We start from the raw sequence: 21,990 nt of genomic DNA, 5'->3' as shown, positions 1-21,990 counted from the left end.
ATACTAACCATAAAAAGAGTAAAGCAATTTTCAAATGGGTGAATGGCAAGGCTACCATTCGTGATTGATGCTACTACTAATGTACGATTCGGAGAAATATTTGAATTGTGCCAAGTTCAACTGTTACCCGGTGCGATTCAAGGAACAATTTTTCAAACGGTTGTCAAGTGCCAAATTCAGCATACCAAAGAGCGCTAAATCTATATCACGCATACTGCCAATAAAACATTGATGCAGTTCTAAATAAGACAACTGGAGTTGGGATGGTATACTTTTACTTTCACGTTTTTATTGTTAACTCTACTTTTGGGGTTGACGAGGCCACCGGGGCTGCGTGGACGATTGCTTACGTTTGGTTTTACATTTTGACGACTCGAGTTGTTTCTAGAAGTGTCAATTCAAGTTCATGATATACGAGATGGATTTTTGAATAACCACACCCCAACACATAAGCGGTAGCAGCCGGATTGGATCGATGTAATAGATTGGTAAAATGGGAAATAAAGAAACAGGTTTCGAGCTGTTCAAATTGATAATCACATGGTTGAGATGCGGAAGAAGTCAATCTTTTTTTTTTTTCAACAGTAAAGACCTTGCTGGCGGCGCAACCATCAGCAATTCAAAATCAGCTGTGGTATATAAAGGCCCTGGTATCTCTTAGATTTTCGTTAATTCCACTCCGAATTCCACCAGCTCACAATCTCTTAAGCGAAACGACATGAAGATCTACGTAAGTTTTCAACCTCTTCTCTTAAAGATAATTTCAATCGACTCACCATTTGAATTTTTCGAATCAGATTCTCGCAGTGCTTTTGGGTGTGGTTTGCTTTGCATCCGCTCAGCAGAACCCAAGTGGATGGAACTACAATCCTTACCTCTACTTCCCTTATTCCGCTCTCCAGCCACCAGCACAGGAGACGGCGGAAGTAGCCGCCGCAAGGGCTTCTCACATGGCCGCTCACGCTGCTGCTGCTCGTGGACGACGATCGATTCCCGACAGTCCCGAAGTCTGGGCCGCTAAAGTTGAGCACTACCGCGCTTACGCCGCCGCTGCCGCTGCCAACGGAGTTGTTACTTCTCTTCCAACTCTTTACACCAACGAAGTTGCTGCTGCTCGTGCCGCTCATTTTGCCGCTCACGCCGCTGCCGCCGCTCGCGGCAAACGATCCATCGCAGATGCCCCCGATGTGGCCGCTGCCAAACTCGAACATGTCCGCGCTCACGCCGCCGCTGCCGCCGCTAATGGAGTCGTTTCCAGCCTTCGCCATTTGGAACCCGTTGCCGTTTGGGGTCCCCCACAGCCCGTCCAGGACACTCCCGAAGTCGCTGCTGCCCGTGCTGCCCATATGGCCGCTCTAGCTGCCGCTCGTGGTAAACGATCCGTTCAAGACACTCCCGAAGTAATGGCCGCCACCATCGAGCATTACCGCGCCTACAACGCCGCCGCAACCGCCAACGGATTTCCCATGACTTTACTCCCGGCCCGTTATGCCAACATGCCGTTCGGTATGCCCCAACCCGTTCAGGAAACGGCCGAGGTCGCCGCTGCCCGTGCTGCTCACATGGCCGCTCTCGCTCACGCCACTGCCCGAGGTTAAATCAACATCACAGATCTGAAACATGTCTATAGAGATGGCTATGTCAGCTATTAGTCGCAATGTACACACCTGAATTATCTTTCCAATACCGATTCATTTCGAAATTGAACAAAAATAAACCGAACGCTTCTTTTCATAATATGGACGTTAATGTTTTCAATGGGAAATTGGGAAAACTAAGTGCAACTTTGAAATAAAACTCATAAAGGGAATTTAGTTTAGCAGAACCTCAAAAAGGAGAAAATAAGCACAGTACTGCCATCTACCATCAACACTTTTCCATATCTCTGTACTGCAGCAACCTGAATCGGCACGAACTCGTGAGCATTTCGTTCGTCATACCACACGCTTGTGAAAAAACAAAAACAATGGAAATAAAAAAGGTATGCTTATAAACTTTAAAATTATCATACCCAATCATCATTCAAAATTGCCCCAAAGACAGTTAACGATTGCAGACCAACAGTTATGAAAATACTGCTTAATGAACTTAACCTAAACATATCTAATTAAACATAATATGTTGTGTGGCCATGAATCACTTAGAATGTTTTACTTACGAATCGAATTGAATTCAACATCACTTGCCATTTTTGGTGCTCTGGAATGGCTCTGCTCTGGGTCTCATTCCGGTTGACTTTCTGCTCCACAACGAATTTGGTGAAATTAAAGTTGAGTCGCCGAATCCAAAAACTTGCATCAAAGCAAAAGTATACAAACACAGCAGTAAATTTCACGTCACGTGGGTTTTAAATTATAAACACGACGAGAGAACATAAACATTTCACCAATGCGTCCGATTCACACCAAACGTCGACAAAGACTAAACTGTTGTCTTCTTTTCTTTGAAAAGATTTGGCGCCTATTGGCGGCCATCATGGATCGTTTTCGCACCCTTCCTCCTGTCGTCTTGGCGGCCATCATGGAATCTTTTCTTACCCTTCCCTCCATAACTTTGGCGGCCATCATGGATCGTTTCTCGCACCCTCACCCCTACTTTTGAGTTTGTGAGTTAACAGAAAATGGCCGACCGATATTGTTAAAATAAATTAAAATAATATAATCAAAATAAAATAATTAAAATAATTAATTAAATTAATTAAATTAAAAATAATTCTAATCAATAATTTAAAAAAATAGGAAATCCGAAATCGAAGTAATAGTTGATTGTCAGTCGGCGTTGTGACTACAAGTCAAATCGGATCACTTCTCTTTCTTTTAAAAATGTTTTTGAGATTTTTTCCAAGTGTCGAAATTCTGAAAAGTAACTGTCAACGCTCTACAAGGTGGCCTATTCAACATCAATAATAATAATCAGTTCCATTAATTACATTTTAGACTTTTAGAGTCTCCTGGCCTATCCAGGTGAGCAATCAGAGACCCCCCGGAGAAAAATAGAAACCACCGATAGCCCCAGACTCCCAGACTTGTTTTCTATTTCATTCAGTTTTCTATTCGTTTGGTGCTGCCCTGGTGCTGCCCCTCATTTTCATGCCGACCGTTCAGAACAAGTTTAAGTCAACATTTCTGTTCTCATTCGGGTCACGATTCTTTTTTTCTCTGAGTCACTCCTTTGTGTGCAGTGCGGTGCAGTGCCATCCGATGGAATGAATTGATATAAGTTTTTACGTTTTTACTGGCAACCTGCGTGAACAAGGAGAATTCTTGACACGAATGTGTCGTCAGTTACTTTTCCAAACAAGCAGAGGTGAACGATCTGTTTGAATCACGTTCACAAGTTCACAACAAATTAGAATTTCTGTGTATTTGTCCATCAGAATAGTTTGATTCCATTCCACTGATTTCGAATAAATGCTAGCGGTTCCGACGGTAAAATATACGACGAATAACAATCGAATTGAAATGAAAGAAATGTCGCTGCTCATCAGCCTGGGTATGATTGCAACACATCCATAATAAGGAGTATACCAAGTGGCTGTACACGAATTCATATGAGCTGGACTGGTTATATTATATCTTTGAAACCATCGCCTTTCATGTCTTTCTTTGTAAGGTTATAGAAATACTGTAATGCAATATAGTAAAACAGTTATACAGTCACCATTTAAATGGATCGGCCCATCTGCTCTTAAAAACTAAACTTGTTACGTGCAAAGGTAGTCGCCTGTTAAATATTTACAATGGCTATAGAGGAAACATCAACTGAATCAAATAAAAAATGAACTTGTTGGACGAGTGCTGCTCTAACCAATAGCACAGGGAAGACAGCAATTCTGACTGTGATGGTCGAATAAAATTTGTGTTTGTGTCTCGGGAGTTTTTTGACCGGTTTTATTACTTACGTGACCATTTTTTTAATGCATTCGCTTTGTATAATTTTTTTTTACTGGTATAGTTGTTCCTAATTTTCAATTTGGACATCCAAACTGGTTCTCAGTGAAATTAAAAAAAGCAGCTGCCATTGCTCGGGTCATCTCGACGTGGCACATCTTTTAAATTTTATATACTGATCAAATGAATTGATAACACACATGGAATACAGAGGTGAACGATCTAATAAAAACGCCAAGAGGACAGTATAGCCAAATCAGTACAGAGAAAACGTTCTGGTTTGATTATTCCTCTAAATTATTCATATAGAGTCCAATCCAATTTTTATAGAATTTGATCCAACTCTAATTAAATATTATGTAACGAAATGAACGTTAAGCACTTTACACTATTTTGAAAATTCAACAATATGAATTGTTTAACTTGTCGAGATATTACATCAATTAGAATTTGTTATAGCAAGTTAATAAAAAGGAAATTATAGCCGGACCAGATTTCATTTTCTATTATAATTAGGGGAGGCAGACATCATAAGGAAACGGAACTGGCGTGCAGCCGGATATTTTAATCGTTTGCGTTTTAGTGGTTGTCTCCAGCTCCGTAGTCGGTTTTGTGTAAGTTAAAACAATTGTAGTTTTCATTTGTCGGTTTTGCGCTAAATTTTCCTCGGCTCCGTTGGCCATCAGCACCGATTCAAATGGAATTTGCCTATACAAATCGCTTACAGGCATCAGCAACGAAGGTTGAACGGCGTTGGCTAAATTCCAGTAGTACAAATAATTCTCATCAGCAAATCCGGAATTTTGGGCGTCCCTGAACCATGGAACAGCAGCAGCAGTCGGCTCCACCCTACATAAACAATAAATTAACGGTAGAAAAATGAAGAAATGAATTCCAAATTTAACGGTAAGAAATATAATAGCTTTACTGGAAAACGTTGGTTGGTTGGATGAATTGTTGTCCATCCGGCGACCAACGCATTATTGGCTCTTCGATCCATGCATGCATACGCCTACGACAGACGGGCATGGGATTAACTTCTAAACTGGCACAAACCGTGCTCGTCAGTATTGTCTTTGTAAAAGTTGACATTTCGGTTTTCACGCTGTACTTCTGCAATTTTACCAAATGAACAGCAATTATAAAATAGCAAAACGGTCAACCGGAAACAGATTTGCACAAATTTTACCGTGTAAAGTTGTCCGTTTGTACAGAGCGCCAAAGCCAGCAAAATGAAGGCCAGCATCGTGATATTGTAATCCAGCATTTGTGAATAAAAGCTCAACTTGCAATCTTCCAACCACAAAGGTTCTAGTCGATCTGCCAAAATTCTGCTCTTCCCGATCGAGTTTTATAACATCTCACGGTGCTTATATATGTACTACTTCATGTATCAAAGCTCCTTCTGGCTATATATCGCAGTTGCAACAACTTGCAAGTCTTTTTTGGGAGGTAGCCTACTAGAAGTGAGTTCGCAAGCAGGTTATAATAATGGGACCGGTATTTAGCATATAAGCGCGAGTATATATGTGTCATAGAATATGGATATATAGGCAGCCTGATCAAGTATTCACATTGCGCATCTATACTTGCTGGGCGATACAATCACGCAAAGTCGCGCATCCATCACTCCCCGCTGGACATGAAAACCAGAGCAATTGCCATGTCTGGTCTGGTGAATGTGTTCTGGTTCTGCTCCAAACTTTTTGATTATAGAAATTTCATTTGACTTTTTATTTTGTTATTTTGCGTTATTTGGTCAGCAGTGTTGCCATGCACGATTTTCGGGAGTGAATAAGATCAAATTTTATTCCTCATTTAAAAAAAAATATATTATTATTCCGAATAACAGAAATTACATAACGATAATAATAAATTTAGGACAAATAATAAAAACTTTAACGGTGAAATTTGCAAAATAAATGTAGTTAGGCCTACTAGTTATCTATGGAAGAATTCTGGACATCCAATTAACAGGACTTGCTGGCCAATTAAAGAGAGAGATAAAATCGCATTTGCTCAGACACAAACGTCGTAAGGAAACGGTGATATCGTGCAACCGGAAACGCCTAGGCTGTGGGTTTTGGTCGTCATTTCAATCTCGGTCGTCGGTTTGGTAAAGGTGACTGTAACTCTACTTTTCTTGTATCCGTGTTTGCCGTTTGGGTTGAAAGGATTTTTGATTCGGTTGTTGGACGATTTGAACGGAATTTTCCTTTGGTGTTCGCTCATAGAAGTCAGCAGCGAAGGCTGAATGTCGTGATGAGCCATATTGAAGCGGACATTGGCATCAAACGGGAAATGTTGCTGATCGTCGTCGTCTCTGAACCATGGCGACGGAAGTTCCGTCGGCTCCACCCTTAAAACATGAACGGTGTTAAAAAATGATACGGAAACGAATTTCTACACAATTCAGCAGGAATGATTAGATCTTATACTGGAAAATATGGGTTGGCTGGATGAAGAATTGCTCTTCCGGTATCCAAAAAAATTCAGGCTCTTGTTCCATCCATAACTGGCGACGCCTACGACAGACGGACATGGGATCTTCGGCCAAAATAACGCACACCGTGGTCGTCAGCACCGTCCTGGTGATCGTCGTCATTTCGGTCCGAATACTAAATTTCTATAATTCCACCAACAAGACAACATCACAAAAATAATTAGACTTAATCACGAAATGCAATATTAAATCGACATAGAGCACTGGCAAAATAGAAACACAGGATTTCCATCATACCGTATGTCTGTGTCCATTTGCGGACATGGCCATCAAGAGACAACAAACAATGGTAATTCCGTATTTCATTTTTCTATAACGTTTGTCACAAGTTATTCTTTACGTCGCAAAGGCTGGAAACAATCTGGTAAGGGGTAATGTTTCACCTAGGTTTTATAGGTGTTATGCATGCGTACATATCGCGCAATGAATCTATAATAACCTAGAAAACCTGCTTTTCTTTCAATCATATTTCGCAAGCAGATACTGGTTATAAATATTTAATGATGTTCTTCTTCCATTGGTCTACCGTCTATACAATGATATTATTATTCATTTTTTTCGTGTCGCATTGTGCGCTTCGGAGAGCTTTAATCGCCCTACATTTTTGGATGCCACGTACCCCACGCCCGCCACACAGAAGTCATCAGAAGCTCTCCTGTTATACATTATAATTAACCTGGCTAACAAAAACAGTGGTGTGCGACACTTATCGGCGGGGGAAAGCAACAAGAAAGCGTGGTCTAAATAACACCAAATCTGTTCACTCCTTTCAAGTTTACATCATCGTGTGTTGTTGTACGCAGTTTTTAATTTGGCATACACCCCATTAGCTATTCAGTATAATGAAGACCGGTTAGAGTCTTTTTCAAATTATTGGAGCACACCTGTGTATTATCCGAGGGTGGAATCAAGTATAGTATGAATATCCTTGTATACGTGTTGACCGTCACGTATAGCCCATCACCGGTGGTTGTTATTCAAGGTTCTGAATTTCGAAGAGAATGTAAATATAAGATTCATTTTGAAATGAGTTTGACTATATAACAGTGAATATATTAGCACCATAGCTGGTCGTTTCTTGGCAAAAGAGCTTGTGTCCCTACTCCGGGGTAAATTGCCTTTTTCGCCATTCGTATATTTGCTCGACTATCGCGATGAGATTCTTAATTGTGAAATAGCTCGTTTGTTTCATATAAGAACACAACCGGTTTCGGTTCGCTATTTCATTTCAGGTTAATGGTTTTTTGTTTGAATCAAATATTGGTGTTTTCTTATATCTCAATAAAAATGATATTGGATCGAAGATATTATGTATTTGGTCGTCACAGTTAACGAGACTAAATGTTCAAGCCACTTATTCAACGGATCAATTACGTTTAATAAATTATTTGGTAAAACAAAATATCTACACATTTTATTTCAAGATAATTTTAAAAATTTCTGTCAATATTTAGTATTAAAAAAGAACTATATAAATAGAGTTGCATTAGAATTTTTCACTGACTGGCCAACTGGGAATTTCACTTGCAAATAAGAAAAGGAAAAGGACTCGGAGTGCAACCGGACAGGAAAAACGAATTGGTGGTCGTTTCGGTCGACGTTCTAGTCACCGTTCTCGTCTTAATTGTTCTGGTGACAAATTCAATCAAAGTAGTTCGGAACAAATTGGCAAAGAAGTTGGCCAGCTCGGCGAAATAAATTCGCGGTTGGAAATAATAATCGCCCGTCGTTTTGAACGCGGACGGCTCATCATTCACGTACTGAGACGAAACAACATCGAATGGCGACGAATAATCTTCATCGTCCTTGAACGCTGGACCAGGGACTACCGTCGGTTCGACCCTATACCGAAGGGAAAGATTAAATAATAGTCAATTGGATTAAACGGAAAGTAATAGTCAAATTAGCGCGTCTTACGGTAAAATGCTGTGGGTCGGTCGTATAAAGAACTGGGAGATGTACTGGTCGTCGTTGATCTGTTCGGTGTGCTGGACTCTCCCGGTCTTTTATAGCTTCCATCGGGAACCGAACCCTATAGGCTACAACATATAGGTTCGATTTGAATCTTTAAACCAGCTTTTCTGGCAGCATTTTCTATAAAGTTATCGGTAGGAAATTCTTGTTGGCCCGCACAGTTAAACGAGTTTATTGCCCCTGTCCATCTCGATGCTGAACCGTCACTTCGTAAAGATGATTCGATAATAAAATAGTTAAATTATATGCAGATCGACAGTATAATAACAACAGCCGTCCATCGGAGATGAGCTGGTTAAACGCCATGTCAAAAATCAAGAGCTGCGAGATCGCCTTTCTCGAGATGTGTTGAGGTCGAGAAATTGACAAAATGATATTCGTCATTCCAGTTTCCAGTTTATTTGCCGAGTTTTAAAAATCTTTGACAGACATCGCTGGTTAGTTTAGCTAGTGATATAACTTGTAAAATAGACAAATTAGCTTTCGTTTGTGTCGTCTTTTCTTCGCTTTTCTTCCAGTTCTGTAGAGTCCAACCGCAATACATTTGTGTGAGGAAACCTGTTCATTAGCTCAGCTTCTCAACGTGTTTTTACACCAGTAGCCACACGTAACACGAATCTGGAAAATGAAACAAATTTATTCATTTTGTAATATTCGCACAATTCTTGTCTCCCAACACTTCATTCACAGGTCGATTTTTAATCATTTCTATCGATATTTTTTAAAAGAAGAAGCTAATTAGAATATTAGTGTCGTCTGCTTGCACAACAATCACAAAATTTGTGTCGTCGTGTAACTCGTGTTCGCATGGTATTTGTATGCTGTTTTGTAGGTAAATAAAACTAAGATTATCAAGAGAATGATTATGGGAGTTTAAGTAGAAGAAGAAACCTGTTAAAAATTTGTGAAATGTATTGTTCCTGACTAGCATTTATAATGTTACATGCTTCCTGTTGATGCATGGCAGTTTGTTTGCACTATGTACTAACCTTGTTTTTCTTTGTGCAGATTTGAAGACTGAGCCAGCCATCATGTGCCGGTATGACATCAGTCTGTCTGTCTCACGAGTCACCAGCAATAATCTCAGTGTCAACGTCTGGGTAAGAATTTTCGTTACTTTTATTCCTGTGAACTGCTAGACATTTTAAAGATGCATGACTTGTACACGTGAAGTCATTACGTGAAAACCTTAAATATCTGTTTTTTAAAAGTTAGGGTTTACCCACCGTCTCATATTCAATCTTTCCTTCCTTGTTGTTTCTGCGAAAGTTTTGTAATAACCATTTTTAACTTTGATTTAGATAAACAGCATCCCGTTTGGATTGGAGAAACTACCGATGCCGGTCGTCGAGTTACGAGCTCTTCTTTCCCTTTCTGTAAATGTCCTCGTGTACACCCATGTGAGTGTGGGTGTATTCACGAGGACACCCTTTTTACCCTATCCTGTCTGCTGTAATTCAACTCCTTCAGCGGATGGAGCAACTGTGGATGCCTGGCTGCATTTCCCAGGCTTAAAGGTAGGAAAAATGTTTTTCTTTTCTTCTCTTTTTGGCTGTTTGGTGATGGCTTTGGTTTTAAATCGTTACAGATAGTAAGGAATACGATTATTCCTGAGCTATTCCATTGACTGGAACTGTTTTCTCTTGCCGTTTTTGTTTGTCTCAGTAAGGGCTCATTAAATATAACTCGTTTGTAGAACGACTTCAGATCACAGGTCCGGGATTGTATCTCACAACTTTGTCTGTGGGTGTAAATAATCCAATTCCAAAATATTTGAACTTTAAGTGCAACTCTCTAAATTTTTTCGACCAAGAGGGACACACACCGTCACCAACACCGGAAACTACGTTAACTGTATAATCGTGAAAGTTATCATTACCGTCAATCGTTGGCCATTGGTGGTGGTGATGGAGAGCGCTGTTAGTTTTAAATAGAAACGCAACAAATTGTGTGTCGACCTGATCGCTTGCACCTTGTGAATCAATTTGTCTCGTTTGTGGTCCTCTCCTTTGAGTTTATATAGCTGCCATAGAATAACTGAGATTTGTTCGCTTGAAACCTGATTCGTCGTCGACAATTGATGCGAACAAATTTGCATCAATGAGCTCCAGTCATTATAATTCAAATAGGGTTTTTCCATCCTAGAAACTGGTTTCCTTTTTTGGTTTTGGCTTTTCTTTTCGCCGCTTTGACTTGCGATGCAAAGTTATTTAATGATTTCTAAAAGCTACTGTGACAGTCAACCTGCAAGACTAAACATAACGTTACAGTATATACGGATATGTCAGTGTCAAAGTACACAAACAAATACATATCAAACTGGCGGCAACAAAAGATGTGTACCGTATTAGATTAGAGCCGATTCAGTTCAAGTTATTTCCTTCTGTCGCTTATTCAAATTGTCTTATCTTATAATCGTCAACGGGAAACATTTAGATAACACTAGGAAAGAAACACGCCTGCAATTGAATAGTATCATCTCCGATTACAGTATAGATAGGCCTTTTTTCCTCTTTGGTTATTCAATTTATTAAGACGAATAATAAATATTTCAAAGTTGATTTTGAACTTTTCACGAGCAGTAGTTGTAGGGTAATGAACTGGGCGTGCAACCCGAGATGGCGAACGTTTTGGTGGACGTGTAAGTCGTCTCCGTCTTGGTGGATGTCGTCATTTTGGTCGAGGTGACGATGACGGTCTTCCGGCGCCGTCTCCGGTACCCCAAACGGCCGGCCAATCTTCCGATAATCTGCGGCTCGAATTCGTCCTCATCCGAATAGAACCAAGAAGGCTCGATGGAATGGGAAGGATTAACTGGCGGATTATCAATTTGGATGGAATCTAATTCGTCATCGGTCTTGAACCACCCCCACGGCTCTGCGGTGGGTTCCACCCTGTCGATTAAATTAATTCAAATTCAAAGTAATGCGGAAGGAAAATGTAAAATTGTGATGCAAATTTACTGTAAAGGGGCGGTCGGATGGATGAAAAATTGAGACAGTTGGTCGTCGACATCCTCATCCAGCGCTATGTAAAGCGGAATGTCGATCCAGTGCTGCCGACGCCGGCGACAGGCCGTCACCGGCACGGACGAATCGGTGCTGGACACGGAGGCGCAGACGGAGTTGGTCGCTTTGGTCGTAGTCGTCGTCAATGTGGACACTAAAGTCATTGTAATGGTCGTCTGTATTATAAGCCAAACGTTTTAATTTCAAGTTTAGGGGGTTTCGTTCAAATGCAATTGGAGAGAGACTTACGTATTTGCGGCGGTGGCCATGGCTGACGGTTGAAATGGCCAGCCACAACAGCAGAGTTGAAACCAAGCGGACCATCTTCTCCGCCGTTCTCATGATGTCGTTTCCGGTGTGGAATTATTCTGGGGGAGATGCGGAGCGTGAAAGAGCCGCACGAAATGTGTCAGCCGAGTTGATTGTTTGCCGTGCTTTATATCAGTTTTCATTAACACTCGTTTCAAGATGTCGCAACAGTTGAAGTAGATAACAAATAAGTAGCTTTTTTTGATTGTCAATTGTTCAGTTCCAGTTCCACCTCCGCCTGTGTCCTATTCTGGTCGCTTGACATTATTTTTAATTAATAAGTTAGCGCATCAATCAAATACCTGGCGTGAAAATTTTAATTCAATTTTTAATTGGCGCAGAAGCCAAAAATCAAACTTAATAAATCTAGCTAGGCTGTAGTTCGCTAGAGAGCTATTAGGAAAAGTGGAATGGATTTTTATCATGTAGGTGAAGGGCGTTCGGCTGGTGATTTTCAGCTTTTTCATTCACGCAAACTGCACGACCGAAAATAATACACGAGTGTCTAGAAATACAGATGGCAGATGACCGGAAAAAAAACCTGTCCTTTATCTATCGGAGCTTTCAATACATTTGGATGTATTGGAATAATTCTAAAGGTATGCGCATTTGACTGCTGTCCCTATAAGGTCGTCCGAAGATTGTTGAACTCGGGCTGAATTAAAAAACAAAAATAAAATAAGTGACTGTAATTCGATGGGAAGGCTGTCGACAGTTGACCAACCAGAAAGACCAGTAGTATCAAATTTAACATGATTTTTGTTTGTTAAAAGAATCAACACCGATTCATCAAGAGCCCAAAAAAGATTGTGTAGAATGCGCATGTCTTTTGTTGAATATTTTTTTATTATCGCACTGCGAAAGCTAGGAGAAAGAGAAGTCAAATTCGATGTAATAATAATTTTTTTTTTCCGTCGTAAAATAATTCTTTAATAGCTCAAAAAATAATAATAATTTTTTAGGATAAAAAAATGAAATTTTGTAAAACTTTGGTGATATCATTCCAATTGGCTGCGAAAATAATAATAATTAAAACATCAAACAATTTAGACACAGACATCGAAGGGCAGCGGACTGGGAGTGCAGCCGGAAATGGCGATCGTGTTGGTCTTGGTGGTCGTTTCGTTTTCCGTGACGGTTCTCGTCCTCGTGTACATGATGGTTCGTTTAGTCGTCCTTGTGCTCTGCCTTTGAATGAGATCGTTCCGGTACATATTGTCCAAATTGAGAAAGTTGATGTAATTATTCGCAGGTGTCAGGATGGATGGGTGGAGGTAAACGTCTCTACTCAATCCGGAATGGAACTGATCATTTTCCAGGAAATCCATCGTCACCGCAGTCGGCTCCACCCTGTTGGAAAATTCGAAAATTTGAAATAAAAAAGCGGGAAAATATTTCGATTTGAAAATTTCGTTTACCGGAAAGGGTTGGTGGGTTGGATGAATAAGGGCTCAGGTGGTGCCATCAAGATGATTGGTTCCTCCACCCAGAACTGTCGACGTTTCCGGCATGGCGTGAGTACGCCATTCAGCTTAAGGCAGTTGGTCTTTGCCGTTGTCGTAACTGTTAATGTGGTCGTCGTAGTTGTCGGCCGCATAATCTAAATGTATTAAATATTCGCATCATTCACAAAAAGTTGCGCAACATTTCAGGTGAATAAGTCGAAGAATCTACCGTTATCCGTTGCCCGTTCAAAGTAACACAAATCGCCAGCAACACCAAAGATTTCAAGATGATGGCAGTCATTTTGTAGTTAAATAAAAATATCCGTGCACACAATGTTTGTAATTGGGTCCCTCTTCACTCGACGTTAGCCAACAGTCTGATGGGGCCTGTTTTTATACCTGTCCACTTTGTATGACTGGGTACCGAAGTCTATACGTGAGCAAGTCGTGTATTTCATATTCAAATTGCGATGCGCACTGTAAAAACTTGTTTTCTATTCAAATTGATTGAATGGCGTGTGGACGAGTTTTTTGTCTGATGATATTAGTTTTCAATTTGAATAGTAATATATAACTAAGGGACAGGTTTTGAATTTTGTTTGTTTTTGGTTTACTCCCATCTCTCATTATCCCTTGAAGAAAATTCATTGTTGCACCAGCAGCAGGTAGAGATTTAAACATTTCGAAATTGGATATAGATTCCATCGGTTTCTTGTTATTTACGTATGCACATGTATGGCCTGGGTCAACTGGAATATTATATTCGGTCTGGATGAGTTGACTCCCACTAAGCATGTTTGGATTCCAATGTTCACATTAGGAAATGCCGCTATATCAACTTAATATAACTGTAAAATTCTAAAAAGCAAGTGGACTGGGCATTCATCCATCCAGCCTTATATATTTAACTAGAAAGGATATCAAGGTGGTCACTTAATTGAAGTCTCTATAATGGAAACGGAACTTTATTCAAGTTTGGCATCAAAATCTGTTTTCCGTATTCCCATCACGAGCTGTCGCTTCGTTCTAATTAGAGTAGAATTATTCAATTATTTGTTTTTTTTTTGCACCTGGTTGATGCTAGTTTGATTACAGGATCTGCCAGTGTTGTGTGTATTTAACTTTACGAGATCTACTGTCGCAGAAAATAGCTTCGCTAAACAGTTGCCAATAGGCAGAATAAGTGAAGATGGTTGTACGCACCATCGCAGGTGAATGTTTAAAAAGAAAGAAATGTTAGTTGGGAATGTCGACTGATTAGACTAAAGTGGACGAGTTTTTTTTTATTGATTCCAAACCAGTTTATTCTGAGGCCTTTTTTAAATCGAGTTGTTTTATTGTCGCTAGATTTTATGACGTTGTCTAGGGTTTAATTTAAACATATATAAAAGTAGGAAGAAATAGTTACAGTTAACTGATTTGTCTTACCAATATTTAAGTGAAACATCTTTTTGCATTTCAATTATAAAGTCCGCCCTGCAAAGAAATGAATCACGAATTGGCATTCCGTTAAACTCATCATCCAGTTGGAAATTTTTGAAAAAGGGAGGGGAAAATCCCGGAGTGTCCCGGAGTCAAAGTTACCGGTGAATCAATCTCGTCGTTGGCTAGAGGTTTATTCAGATTTGTGCCAATACTGTTAACTCGTTAGACAAAACAAATGAGATTGGAAATTAAACTAACCCAAGTCATCGGCAGCAGTCTAAATCTAGAAGACAATGAATAATGTTGTTGGTTTACTTCGGCTTTAGGAATATTTAATGTCAACCTTTTCAAAAAAAAAACAAAACAAACAACAAACCTGTTTCTCTCGGCATGATGACTTTGCATTCTATAAGAGCTGGCTAACTGGTTTCCAACCAAATGTCGGTTGCTTTTCTTTCGGTTTACCATACTCAGTTACGCAGCACTCGGTGAACTGACTTACGCAATTCGTTTTGAAGATGAAAATTCTGGGCCAGTATCCGACCCGAACTCTTTTAAGTGTGTCGGTAAAGTTTCCAAACATTTTTCATTCCCGTCGATATAGCCCCCGGCTTGCCCACCTCAACGTTTCAAACGGGTATACGACACATATGGGATTGGAGTCGTGTTATAAGGAGGGCGGACCCGGATGTTGTTGGGCGGTAACAGACACAGCAAATTGAGATTTGAATATTTAAAAAAACAAAAAGGACTGGAAAACTTATTCTCCCTGAATTGTCCAATGTAGAGCAAGAACTACTTTTCACTTGTCATCTCATAATAATAATAACGCTAAAGTCAAGTTTGGAAGAAGATCTGGTTTGCCAGATAACTGGTTCAAATAGAAATCAAATGAATTGCGCATGGATTGTTTGTTATCTCCTTCCGTTGCAAATAATGTTCGTATAGCAATAGCTGTATTATTTGACAGGAAACAATTTGATAGTGAATATATTATTTTAGTTTAATTTAATTCAGGCCAATTAATTTATAGATCGTTAATAATGAGGTGACTGTTAAAGAGAAATTCAATTTAGACACAGACATCGAAGGGCAGCGGACTGGGAGTGCATCCGGAAATGGCGATCGTGTTGGTCTTGGTGGTCACCTCGTTTTCCGTCAGCGTCTTGGTCCTGGTGAAGGTGACGGTGCTCCTGGTCCTTCTCGTAGTGCTGCTGGTGCCGAGATTGCCAAACCATCGGTACATGTCGTCAGAGACATAGTTCCAAACTCGGCGGAGAAATAGCGGCGGTGGAGGATAGTAGACCCTGATGTGGTCGTAATCCAAATCACTTTCTGGTAGGTAAAAGGAAGACTCTAGGGATTGGGACGGTGCCAAATTGGTTAGTGATCCGGAATCGTAATTATCGTCCAATTCCGGATGTTGGAAGCTGCTCTTGAAACGTGGCACCGCAGTCGGTTTAACCCTGTCAATTAAAAGTGATGCAACTTAGGTACAAGTGAATCAAATTCAGAATTGAGATGATAAGAGTTGGAACTATTATTACTGGAGAATTTTGGTCGGCTGGATGTGAAACTGAGCCAGCAGTTGCTGCTCTTCCGGCGCTGAGAAGAAAATCGGATCTTCGATCCAGAACTGTCGACGTTTGCGGCACTGCGTGACTGGAGGGTCACCTGGTTTGGAGGTAATCTTAAAGCAGACGGTACCTGCCGTCGTCGTACTCGTGTACACCGACGTAGTGGTCACCATCCTGATTATCTGTCCAACTCAAATGACATTACAAAATGGTAGATAAATATTTAACCATTCAATGGTGAACTTATACTGTGACTCGATTGTTGCGTCCATTTGTGGTACCAGAGAATGTCATCAGCAGGAAACAAATGAAAGAAATATTAATTTCCCAGTTCATTTTTTCCTGGACACTGCACTTCACTGTATTTAGACTGGGTCCGGATGGCACAAAATTCACTGTCAATCTGATTGCCATCGAGTCTTGTCCTCCCAGTTTTTATAAATGACATCCTCCTTGATGTACAGTGTAGGCTTCGTATTATTCTACATGAAATACTCAACCAACTATTTCCCGTCTATAAACCTGATTTTCGCTATTGTATGTCGGATACATTTTTTGTTCTCTCGGAAAGTTCAACGACTCATTCCACAATCGAAAGAAATCATTCAAGATGTGTCCCAGTTACTCATCGCATTATACATTATGTATGTATCCACATTCTTGTTCTTGTCGCAACGTCTGGCTTTCTAGTCGTTACTATTATACACGATGACAGCCAACTGATGTTGTACTTCTGGTATTTGCCGGCCGACAGCGATCTGAACTAGGCCAAATGTTGTTTTGTTTCAAGTAATATGTACATACATAAGAACGCGAGCTGGCCTTGTGAAAACGGGATGCCAAGTCTTGTGTTTACTCTGGGAAGCTGAACTGGTATTTAATGGCTTATTTGATCAGTTGAATTAAAACCAAGTGACATTTCAGACTATACAATTTCTGTTATTATGTCCATACAGTTATTTTTATACTAAATAAAGAATCAAAGTTGATTTTAAAGCGTGTGTATTTTTCCCATAACATAAAATTGATTGGAAACTATTGCAATGCGTTCCAAATTGGCATTTCTCATAAATAATTGGCACACAAAATGACAATTGACTCGGTTGATGAGAGCGCCAATTATTAGTAACCGCCGCAATCGCCGCCACCCAGGAAACAGGATTGAATAGAGGTATCGGGATTTTTGCAGTAAGGCGATGTGGGATCCCGGCAACCTGTTTGGCTTCCACTGCAAGTGTAAAATCCTTTGTAGGAGCATTTGCAGGCATTTCCCGAAGAAGCAGGCTTGCTAATCGAGCAACCGCCGCTGTGATAATTGCAATCACACGCCATCGCCGAGTAAGAGGATAGGACGCACAATAAGACCAACACAAAGGCGAATCGCTGGGATAACAAAATTCAAACATTAAAAAAATGTTATAAAACAAAATACAAAAATTCAATTTGAATTCTTAAGGGTCATTGTGTTAAGTACTTACAAGCATGGAGTTTTGCAACATTTTCCTTGTTTTTTTAACACTTTGGCTAGTTGACTGAAGAGGAAGAATGTAGTTGGATGAATGTTGAAATGTGAACAAGTGTTTCGCGTTTTATACCATGGCCTCTGTGTGTTGTAAAAACGCCTATTTACTTTACCTGTTTGAGTGGTGGACCTTTCAACTTTTCATCCTTTGTGCAAGTTCACTTTTGAAAGTTAAAGGATCAACGACACGAGCTGAGATAAATTTTAAACCATCCCTGCAATAGGCATGATAGTAATTTTAGCTCGAGCAAGTTCAAGGGCATTGAGTCCATTGACCGATCAGATTTATTAATGTTTATCTGGAACTTTGATTTCGGATAGCGCTGAATGTGAATGACCTAAAATAAAAATGTTAAAAAATCTTTCGAGAATTGTTTATTATATTACTATTAGGTATTAACAATTTAGATAATAAGATCACTCATTGCACATTGGCATAAAGAAAGATATATAATCAGATTCACGTTCAAATTCAATGAAACACTAAAATCGACCAAATACCGCATAGAGCAACTGCAAATCAATTGGCATAACACAAATTTTCAAGATGTAACGTCGTCTGCTTGTGATTCTGTCAACATCCAGCAACACCAGCGTTCTAAAGTGACGCACCCGGCGGTCTTTGGAAATGCCCAGTTCATGGAAAAGTAATGCTTTAGGTGTAATAATACGTGCATGGTTGTTCAATTCGGGATTTCACGACTCGCTGTCGGATAGAGTGGAAATTTCGACTCCACTGAATTCGTGGAAGCGAGGTAAGAAGAAAAGCTACAGAAACGTCGATTGCACCTCTCCTTTTCCTTTCAACTCATTTTGTTTATTTTCTAGTGATTGAAGGTGCTTATCTCCATCAGAGGGCTCAATCTCCTTACGAAGGAGATGTGTTCCATGAAACTCCAACGGGGCTCGTTTTCTATACTTATTTATTGAAACTGAATTTCAATGTCCTGCAAGCAGTATTCATTTTGTGTGATGTCCTTACTGCATTTGTGTTGACTGAAGCAACCAGGATATTTTTCCAAGATATTGTAAGTACCGATTTGTTTTCCTTTCTACTCATATGATTAATTAATTCATAATTCAATTCAGGTTAAAGATCAGCAGAACAAAAAGAAAACTTACCATAAAGATGCCAAAAAGATTACGCTGAAGAAAGAAGAAGTTGCTAAAGTTCCCCAGTATGTCACAGCTGCTTACCTGTTGAACCCGTACATAGTGTGTAGCTGTGTAGCGATGACCACCACAGTCTTTGCAAATTTGATCCTATCCTTGACACTACTGGCAATGGCCAAGAAGTCCAGATTGCTCTCAACTTGCTGTCTTGCCTTTGCCTCCCACCAGAGTTTTTATCCAGTTATGCTCGTGGTACCCATTGCCATCGCAACAGCCAAGGAGAAGCAATTGTTCAAGTCAGTCTTTCTGACCATCTTCAGCTTTGCATTCTTTACAGCATTATTGCTGTGGTTCTCTTACCATTCAACGGGAAGCTGGCGGTTCATCGAATCTACTTATGGTTGCATGTAAGTTGTTTTATATTTTATGTTATTTAAGATTTTATAAATATTCTCTTGTCATTCTTTTCTTTTTTACAGCTTGAAGGTGCCTGATTTGACACCCAATATCGGTCTCTTCTGGTACTTTTTCACCGAGATGTTTGACCATTTTTATCTATTCTTTACTTACGTATTCCAACTCAACCCTTTCATCTACGTCATTCCACTTGCTATACGATTCGATGATAACGTTCCTTTGCTGAGTTTCACTCTGTGCGCCATCATGGCCATTTTCAAATCCTACCCTTCGATAGGTGACGTCGGATTCTACTTAGCCCTCTTACCCCTTTGGAATCACCTAGTCCCTTGTAAGTTAATACCGCTTTACCATTACTAATTGAAATCCTGTTTTAACAGCAAAACATTCCTGCAGATTTTAGGCACTCTTTCATCGTTGGCTGCATTTTCTTGGTGACTTCGGTCCTAAGTCCCATCCTTTGGTACCTGTGGATCTACACTGGTTCTGCAAATGCGAATTTCTTCTTTGCCACTACGCTGGCATTTGCTACAGCTCAGGTATAAATTTAAAGTAAAACTTGTCACGCCATTCGAATTCATTCATTTTACATTCAACTGTTATTGCAGATTTTTCTTCTGACGGATGTACTGTTCGCCCAAGCAAAATATGACTACCATCTCAAACACGGTATCGACTTAAAAATCAACGGTAAAGAAGGAATGCTAGTCTTGGAATGATGGCCATGATTGTGTATTATTATTGTCATCATATACAGCCACTTTTCTCTATGCTAATTTAACTAATGTAATTCTACTACCGAAGTAATTATTTCTCACTCCTCTCCATCGACGACACATCCACCGAATCATAATTGTCCTCTCCGTATTTATTATGGAGAGTATTTCCAAAACATCATCGGTGTATGTTTTCGTCGTCTAGTAGTAAAAAAATTGGAATTTAAGAAGTTGAGAATTTGTCGGTAGGACTACGATTTTATGTCTGGTCTACGGAAACCATTCTCCGCACGCGTGTATGGTGACGGGGTTTTCTTCGAGGTTCAGCCGACTGATTTGCTGACATATTTCAATGCCGCTATGCACGTAACCGAAGACGGTGGTCATCTGGCTGTTGTTGGGATGATCACGGCATATGACGGAGAACTCTGAGCAAACGTAGACGCCTCCAATCGTCCTTCCGCGATGACGCATACGTAGGGCACCTACAGACTCGTCCAGAGTTGATTGGTCGGCAATGAAACGCTGTGTTCTTCCATCCTGCCACCCCATAGGCAATAAACCAGCAAATCCGTCCTGATCTTGTAGCGTTTCCAAGTCTTCATATTTTCCAGCAGTAAAGGATTCTCCACTTTTATTCTAAAGGGAAAAGTAAATAAATAATGACAGAAACAAAAGCAGCTTATTTAAATTTAATCAATTTACCATAAATATGGAGCATTCCTTGTAAGATAGACCACCGGAACCGGTACAGTAATTCATGAAACGCCTGCTCATCATGGGGGCCTCGTCGAAATTGAGGCGAAAGACGACTTTCGGCTGGATAGTGTTATTGATTCTAAATTGCATGTAGCACATTTGATGTCCATCTCCCGAAGAGTTTTCTGACCCGGAAATTTCTTCAGATGACGTATCATTGTCGTAGTAATTAATAAATGCGGGAAGTAACTTTTCCTGATTAGAAATACTGTTTCCGTTCATTAGATTCGTTGCACAAGCTTGTGCTTGGTCAGTTCCATCTTGGGTGCCATCTTCTTTCCAGAGGTTTTCTTCTCTCAACTGAACCAACAGGAAGCTCAGAATTGATTGGAACAAACCCATAACAGGCCCTTGAAGAGATTTGTTACTGAAAGATAGTGTCTTGTTCTCCAAAGCTTTAATGCTGAACTTGGTTCCATTAGTGTTATTTTTCAATGATAAGCAGCAAACAAAATCCTCTATTTCCAGTAAAGGGTTCAAAGTTAAGTTGGCTGATGAAAGTTCTTGTTTGGAAAGCATGTGATCAGATTCACACTTTGCTTGTGAAGCCAAGAGTTCTTCTATGTCTTGCTTACAAAATGGGTCTTCCAAAAGTGATTGCAGTATAACAATCTTTTCATTGTTGTCTTCTGACTTCTGGATAATCATGTTTTCAATCATTTTCAAAGAATCCTGGACCATTTTCAGTTTTGATTGGGCATCACGCCGTGTAGCAATCGCTTCAGCCCAGTTGTCCTTCGTCTTTGCTATCATTTGTTCAATGCTCTTCCTGAACATGAAAATAATTACAGTTTCACATAAATTATAAAGGGATACAATAAAATACCTCTTGATCATGAGTTTTTGGACACTTGGCATGATGTAAAAGTTGGTTACCATGTTTTCCACTCTATTTTTAATTTTAGTCTCTTGACGACAGTATGGACATGTTATGATTGATGTTACCGCTTGCAACTAATGACATTTAGAAATTAAATACAGCAGAATTTTCACATTTTTGGCTTGAAAGATTACCTTTAAACATGTTATGCAGCAGGAATGAAAGCATTCTAGTATCTTCGGTGTACGAACGCCGTCATCATAATAATCCATGCAGATTCCACATACTAAAAAATCTTTTTCGTCCTCGTCGTTACCAGACTTGGACGCCATCACCTGATAAAATCTGATTCCACAGCTGGATAGCTCGTTAGTTCAGTTCAGATTACAAAACTGACGAGCATTTGTGCGCCTCGCTTCGGTTATCTAGATTTCAATTCTTTTTGCACAACTTGTTGACTCATATTCTGCTAGAGCCCTAAGGCGACATTTAAAAAAGTGTAAAATCTGAAC

The 21,990-nt window shown here is 39.9% G+C and overlaps 8 protein-coding genes and 1 long non-coding RNA gene across 9 annotated transcripts; 2 read left to right on the top strand and 7 right to left on the bottom strand.

Annotated features, from left to right (window-relative positions):
- Positions 1 to 584: 584 nt before the first annotated feature.
- Positions 585 to 1,737, top strand: LOC124197067 (cuticle protein 18.7-like). The gene is made up of 2 exons (XM_046592320.1): positions 585 to 730; positions 798 to 1,737. The coding sequence occupies exons 1-2, from the start codon at positions 719 to 721 to the stop codon at positions 1,596 to 1,598; spliced, it is 813 nt and encodes a 270-aa protein (XP_046448276.1). The 5' UTR covers positions 585 to 718; the 3' UTR covers positions 1,599 to 1,737.
- A 1,982-nt stretch (positions 1,738 to 3,719) lies between these two features.
- Positions 3,720 to 5,224, bottom strand: LOC124197066. The gene is made up of 3 exons (XM_046592319.1): positions 5,080 to 5,224; positions 4,819 to 5,003; positions 3,720 to 4,739 (listed from the first exon to the last, which is right to left on the bottom strand). Exons 1-3 carry the CDS (start codon positions 5,155 to 5,157, stop codon positions 4,403 to 4,405), a joined length of 600 nt encoding a protein of 199 aa, XP_046448275.1. The 5' UTR covers positions 5,158 to 5,224; the 3' UTR covers positions 3,720 to 4,402.
- A 492-nt stretch (positions 5,225 to 5,716) lies between these two features.
- Positions 5,717 to 6,756, bottom strand: LOC124197065. The gene is made up of 3 exons (XM_046592318.1): positions 6,631 to 6,756; positions 6,329 to 6,516; positions 5,717 to 6,249 (listed from the first exon to the last, which is right to left on the bottom strand). Exons 1-3 carry the CDS (start codon positions 6,697 to 6,699, stop codon positions 5,910 to 5,912), a joined length of 597 nt encoding a protein of 198 aa, XP_046448274.1. The 5' UTR covers positions 6,700 to 6,756; the 3' UTR covers positions 5,717 to 5,909.
- Positions 6,757 to 10,870: 4,114 nt separating this feature from the next.
- Positions 10,871 to 11,837, bottom strand: LOC124197064. Its single transcript, XM_046592317.1, has 3 exons — positions 11,625 to 11,837; positions 11,331 to 11,551; positions 10,871 to 11,261 (listed from the first exon to the last, which is right to left on the bottom strand). The coding sequence occupies exons 1-3, from the start codon at positions 11,715 to 11,717 to the stop codon at positions 10,940 to 10,942; spliced, it is 636 nt and encodes a 211-aa protein (XP_046448273.1). The 5' UTR covers positions 11,718 to 11,837; the 3' UTR covers positions 10,871 to 10,939.
- A 674-nt stretch (positions 11,838 to 12,511) lies between these two features.
- On the bottom strand, positions 12,512 to 13,520 carry LOC124197063. Its single transcript, XM_046592316.1, has 3 exons — positions 13,359 to 13,520; positions 13,103 to 13,284; positions 12,512 to 13,034 (listed from the first exon to the last, which is right to left on the bottom strand). The coding sequence occupies exons 1-3, from the start codon at positions 13,428 to 13,430 to the stop codon at positions 12,731 to 12,733; spliced, it is 558 nt and encodes a 185-aa protein (XP_046448272.1). The 5' UTR covers positions 13,431 to 13,520; the 3' UTR covers positions 12,512 to 12,730.
- Positions 13,521 to 15,481: 1,961 nt separating this feature from the next.
- LOC124197061 lies at positions 15,482 to 16,548 on the bottom strand. The gene is made up of 3 exons (XM_046592315.1): positions 16,381 to 16,548; positions 16,102 to 16,313; positions 15,482 to 16,020 (listed from the first exon to the last, which is right to left on the bottom strand). The coding sequence occupies exons 1-3, from the start codon at positions 16,543 to 16,545 to the stop codon at positions 15,627 to 15,629; spliced, it is 771 nt and encodes a 256-aa protein (XP_046448271.1). The 5' UTR covers positions 16,546 to 16,548; the 3' UTR covers positions 15,482 to 15,626.
- A 568-nt stretch (positions 16,549 to 17,116) lies between these two features.
- On the bottom strand, positions 17,117 to 17,795 carry LOC124197062. Its single transcript, XR_006875950.1, has 2 exons — positions 17,610 to 17,795; positions 17,117 to 17,514 (listed from the first exon to the last, which is right to left on the bottom strand). It is a non-coding gene; the product is annotated as an uncharacterized LOC124197062 (long non-coding RNA).
- Positions 17,796 to 18,182: 387 nt separating this feature from the next.
- Positions 18,183 to 19,959, top strand: LOC124197057 (phosphatidylinositol glycan anchor biosynthesis class U protein-like). The gene is made up of 6 exons (XM_046592311.1): positions 18,183 to 18,408; positions 18,482 to 18,681; positions 18,743 to 19,173; positions 19,246 to 19,514; positions 19,580 to 19,722; positions 19,792 to 19,959. Exons 1-6 carry the CDS (start codon positions 18,282 to 18,284, stop codon positions 19,900 to 19,902), a joined length of 1,281 nt encoding a protein of 426 aa, XP_046448267.1. The 5' UTR covers positions 18,183 to 18,281; the 3' UTR covers positions 19,903 to 19,959.
- LOC124197055 lies at positions 19,900 to 21,952 on the bottom strand. The gene is made up of 4 exons (XM_046592310.1): positions 21,673 to 21,952; positions 21,485 to 21,612; positions 20,605 to 21,427; positions 19,900 to 20,538 (listed from the first exon to the last, which is right to left on the bottom strand). The coding sequence occupies exons 1-4, from the start codon at positions 21,808 to 21,810 to the stop codon at positions 20,170 to 20,172; spliced, it is 1,458 nt and encodes a 485-aa protein (XP_046448266.1). The 5' UTR covers positions 21,811 to 21,952; the 3' UTR covers positions 19,900 to 20,169.
- Between the last annotated feature and the right edge of the window lie 38 nt (positions 21,953 to 21,990).

Source organism: Daphnia pulex, chromosome 7 (genome assembly GCF_021134715.1).
Source record: "Daphnia pulex isolate KAP4 chromosome 7, ASM2113471v1".
NCBI classification, from domain to species: Eukaryota; Metazoa; Arthropoda; class Branchiopoda; order Diplostraca; family Daphniidae; genus Daphnia; species Daphnia pulex.
Note: the sequence above shows the minus strand (reverse complement) of the source record. Positions and strands in the feature narration are given on the sequence as shown.

What these genes read in the sequence shown, in the direction of transcription:
- LOC124197061 (XM_046592315.1), bottom strand. Translation starts at nt 16,545, where the DNA reads ATGGCAATCAGATTGACAGTGAATTTTGTGCCATCCGGACCCAGTCTA. An exon ending in GACGCAACAATCGAGTCACA is followed by an intron (nt 16,314 to 16,380) that starts GTATAAGTTCAC and finishes TGAGTTGGACAG; the next exon opens with ATAATCAGGATGGTGACCAC. An exon ending in CAGCCGACCAAAATTCTCCA is followed by an intron (nt 16,021 to 16,101) that starts GTAATAATAGTT and finishes TTTAATTGACAG; the next exon opens with GGTTAAACCGACTGCGGTGC.
- LOC124197063 (XM_046592316.1), bottom strand. Translation starts at nt 13,430, where the DNA reads ATGACTGCCATCATCTTGAAATCTTTGGTGTTGCTGGCGATTTGTGTT. An exon ending in TGAACGGGCAACGGATAACG is followed by an intron (nt 13,285 to 13,358) that starts GTAGATTCTTCG and finishes TAATACATTTAG; the next exon opens with ATTATGCGGCCGACAACTAC. An exon ending in CAACCCACCAACCCTTTCCG is followed by an intron (nt 13,035 to 13,102) that starts GTAAACGAAATT and finishes ATTTTCCAACAG; the next exon opens with GGTGGAGCCGACTGCGGTGA.
- LOC124197055 (XM_046592310.1), bottom strand. Translation starts at nt 21,810, where the DNA reads ATGGCGTCCAAGTCTGGTAACGACGAGGACGAAAAAGATTTTTTAGTA. An exon ending in GCTGCATAACATGTTTAAAG is followed by an intron (nt 21,613 to 21,672) that starts GTAATCTTTCAA and finishes AAATGTCATTAG; the next exon opens with TTGCAAGCGGTAACATCAAT. An exon ending in AGGAATGCTCCATATTTATG is followed by an intron (nt 20,539 to 20,604) that starts GTAAATTGATTA and finishes TTTTCCCTTTAG; the next exon opens with AATAAAAGTGGAGAATCCTT.
- LOC124197057 (XM_046592311.1), top strand. Translation starts at nt 18,282, where the DNA reads ATGCCCAGTTCATGGAAAAGTAATGCTTTAGGTGTAATAATACGTGCA. An exon ending in GAATCTACTTATGGTTGCAT is followed by an intron (nt 19,174 to 19,245) that starts GTAAGTTGTTTT and finishes TCTTTTTTACAG; the next exon opens with CTTGAAGGTGCCTGATTTGA. An exon ending in TTGGAATCACCTAGTCCCTT is followed by an intron (nt 19,515 to 19,579) that starts GTAAGTTAATAC and finishes ACATTCCTGCAG; the next exon opens with ATTTTAGGCACTCTTTCATC.
- LOC124197065 (XM_046592318.1), bottom strand. Translation starts at nt 6,699, where the DNA reads ATGAAATACGGAATTACCATTGTTTGTTGTCTCTTGATGGCCATGTCC. An exon ending in CAAATGGACACAGACATACG is followed by an intron (nt 6,517 to 6,630) that starts GTATGATGGAAA and finishes GTGGAATTATAG; the next exon opens with AAATTTAGTATTCGGACCGA. An exon ending in CAGCCAACCCATATTTTCCA is followed by an intron (nt 6,250 to 6,328) that starts GTATAAGATCTA and finishes TCATGTTTTAAG; the next exon opens with GGTGGAGCCGACGGAACTTC.
- LOC124197066 (XM_046592319.1), bottom strand. Translation starts at nt 5,157, where the DNA reads ATGCTGGATTACAATATCACGATGCTGGCCTTCATTTTGCTGGCTTTG. An exon ending in CAAACGGACAACTTTACACG is followed by an intron (nt 5,004 to 5,079) that starts GTAAAATTTGTG and finishes GTAAAATTGCAG; the next exon opens with AAGTACAGCGTGAAAACCGA. An exon ending in CAACCAACCAACGTTTTCCA is followed by an intron (nt 4,740 to 4,818) that starts GTAAAGCTATTA and finishes TTGTTTATGTAG; the next exon opens with GGTGGAGCCGACTGCTGCTG.
- LOC124197064 (XM_046592317.1), bottom strand. Translation starts at nt 11,717, where the DNA reads ATGAGAACGGCGGAGAAGATGGTCCGCTTGGTTTCAACTCTGCTGTTG. An exon ending in ATGGCCACCGCCGCAAATAC is followed by an intron (nt 11,552 to 11,624) that starts GTAAGTCTCTCT and finishes CTTATAATACAG; the next exon opens with ACGACCATTACAATGACTTT. An exon ending in CATCCGACCGCCCCTTTACA is followed by an intron (nt 11,262 to 11,330) that starts GTAAATTTGCAT and finishes TTTAATCGACAG; the next exon opens with GGTGGAACCCACCGCAGAGC.